We start from the raw sequence: 2,740 nt of genomic DNA on the forward strand, positions 1-2,740 counted from the left end.
ACCTGGGATCGTGGTAGGAGCTGAGTGCTCTTGATAATTCAGCCATTGCTGCACTAACCCAGCACCCAACACTCTAATGATGGGAAAGTTGAAATCTGGGTTTCAATCATTCAACTCCTATTTTTTTTGTACGTTAAATAGCCATGCTCTGAATAGGGCCAAATTCAGAGTGTGTCTTACAAATGCCTGGGTCCTTCTTAAGTTTGTTTCTCAAAGACCAACCTTTCCTTTTTGAGTAGCTCCTGGCTAATCAGGACCAGCTGGCCTGAAGCATCATGCGTTTTCCTGGACACGGTCTCCAGTTCAGCTTCCAAGCGCTTCTTTTCCTTCAACAGAGAATCTCCCTTCTTCTCTCCAGCTTTGCATTTATTTTCCAATGCTAAGGGAAGAATAAAAGGGGAGGAAAAAAGTCTACTAGTCCCTACCTACGTTCCTTTTTTTGGATGACTTCATTTCTCAATTTCACTTCCATTCCTTGCAACATGTGGCTTCCCCTAGTTAGTTATGCCTAGTTAGTTATCTGCAGCTGCCGCTGGAGTCCATGAGAGTTGCAAATGCTCAGCAGCACTCAGGATGCAGCCCTGTATAAGCAGAGATTCCAGAAATTATAAACCCAGCTGCATTTATTTCTACATCCCTTTTGGCTTCACAATTTGTTAAGATTATTGGGCCAGATTCTCTCCCTACAGGATACAAATAACTTCAGTGGGACGTACTTGCATCTTTCTGGGGTAGAATTGGGGCCACTGCATCAAGAACAAACATTTGCTAAGCACAATCCTCTTATACACGGACAACTGCATGTTTTATGCACACACGTTACTAGGTTGCTTTAATGTATAAACCCTTAGTTCTTCTTATAATGGCGGAGGTACAAAAAGACCACAATGAAACTATCTAGTTCCCACCAGCACTGGATTAGGGAAACTTACCACTTACTTGGGCCCTTAGAGTTTCAGTCTGGGAGGCGAGGGATGACACCTCTTTATCTCTTTTACTCAGCTTATCTTGCAGTTCTTTAGGTGGATGGAAAGGAGAGAGAAAGAGAGAGAAGTTACATCCTTGGCAACTGCTTTGCCTGATCACGCAGTAAAGGTCAACGGTGATATGGAGACATTTAGGATTCCATGGCCCAGACTAGAGACAGACGACTAGGTGCAAATACAAGCGTCCACCGTCTCGAGAGAGGCAGAGATGGGAGGCACCAGCTGGTTTGTGTCTCACAGCATCTCATCCCCATTTGACCTTAAGTGGAGTGGAGACACGCAGCTAGGAAGCAGTATCAGAGGATGGGCTTAAACAAGTGAAGAAAGAAGGAACAAAATATTATGAAAAAGCAAACAGAAAGGAGCCTTCCTCGCAATTCCATTTGTTACCTACTACCCTGGAAGGCAGGGATGATGGAAAAAGCAAAGACAGAAGTTGTGTAGAGTCCGCACGTTTACACAATCAAATCAAAGCCTTAGATTTGAAGTGCTGCAACATCCTGAGTCTGAGACAGCTTTTTAATCCGCCTTATCCATGTTTTGTCCAGTGCTTAGACTCAGAGAAGCCAAATATACATGGACTCAGTGACCATCTTAAGATCAGTTGGCTGTTGGACACAGTAAAGGGACCAAACCTAGTGCTTGAGTCCTATCCTAGTTATTTAACTATCAGTCAAGTATCTGATCTGGTATAAAATACACACCCACACGGCATTTGCAGGGCACAGAAAAGAAAGGGTGTGGGGAGGGGGGAAGAGAGAGAGGGCAGAATGATAGCTTGTGTGTGTGGGCAGGAGGGAACAGGGCATGAAAGTATTTTAGCCTGAATCCAAAGGTGCACGAAAGACGCTCCATGAACTAATTGGCATTTATACGAGGTGAAATTCAAACCCATGCAAGTTCAAACAGGGATGACATCCACACAGCAGAGATGGGCCAGAGCCACAAAGGACGGATCCAGGACAAAATTTTTCCAGACTCTGGAGTTGTTCAGATCCAGAGCTATGGTTTGGTCCATTACAGAGACGGAAACCACTGTGAAACTCAGGTCTGAATCAAACCTTATCCAAAGTTTAAGTGTGTCTAGATCTGTGGTTTCATTTCAGGCTATATCTGACTTATAGCAACTCCAAATTCTTCTAGCCAGTTGCAATATGCACCTTGTCATTCCTGTTAGCCACCCTCTGATGGGAGTGATTTTTACTCTATGGACCAGATTCAGCTGCTGTAAAATCAGTGCAACTCTACTGAAGTCAATGGATCAATGCCCATTTTCACCAGCCGAGGTTCGGGCCCATATTGTAGGTGTGGGGGGAAGATTTTGGAATACGAGTCCTCCACTGTATTTGCACAGGCAGGCATGCCAGCCACACAGGTGAAAAAGCCAGACAACCAGTGCAACCTACACAAAAGCACAGAGATGACATGAACTTCCCAAGCCCACTTCAGCTACTCTTCCTAGCTAGAGCAGAAGAGTGAAAGACGCAGCATGTCAATCACTCTCACAGTGAAATTCATTACCTTCCATCGCCTGCTTCATCTTTATCTTCTCTTCTGAAATATCGTTAGTTTCAATCATCTGAAATAAATGTAAAATATACACACATATATATATATATATACACACACACACACTCGATGACCTTTCAAGGTTCCTTCCAGTTCTAGGAGATGGGATATCTCCATTAATTATGTGTGTGTATACACACACACACACACACACACACACACACACACACACACACACACACACA

The 2,740-nt window shown here is 43.9% G+C and overlaps 1 protein-coding gene across 1 annotated transcript; it reads right to left on the minus strand.

The window, feature by feature from the left end:
* Positions 1-222: 222 nt before the first annotated feature.
* Positions 223-2,615, minus strand: LOC113405551 (CAP-Gly domain-containing linker protein 2-like; the record flags this gene model as incomplete). The annotated part of the gene is made up of 3 exons (XM_026646764.2): positions 2,508-2,615; positions 933-1,016; positions 223-379 (listed from the first exon to the last, which is right to left on the minus strand). Coding segments are annotated over exons 1-3 (299 nt in total), but the record flags the coding sequence as incomplete, so codon positions are not given.
* Between the last annotated feature and the right edge of the window lie 125 nt (positions 2,616-2,740).

This window comes from Terrapene carolina, unplaced genomic scaffold (genome assembly GCF_002925995.2).
Source record: "Terrapene carolina triunguis isolate 2854851 unplaced genomic scaffold, T_m_triunguis-2.0 Scaffold42502, whole genome shotgun sequence".
Taxonomy (NCBI): Eukaryota; Metazoa; Chordata; order Testudines; family Emydidae; genus Terrapene; species Terrapene triunguis.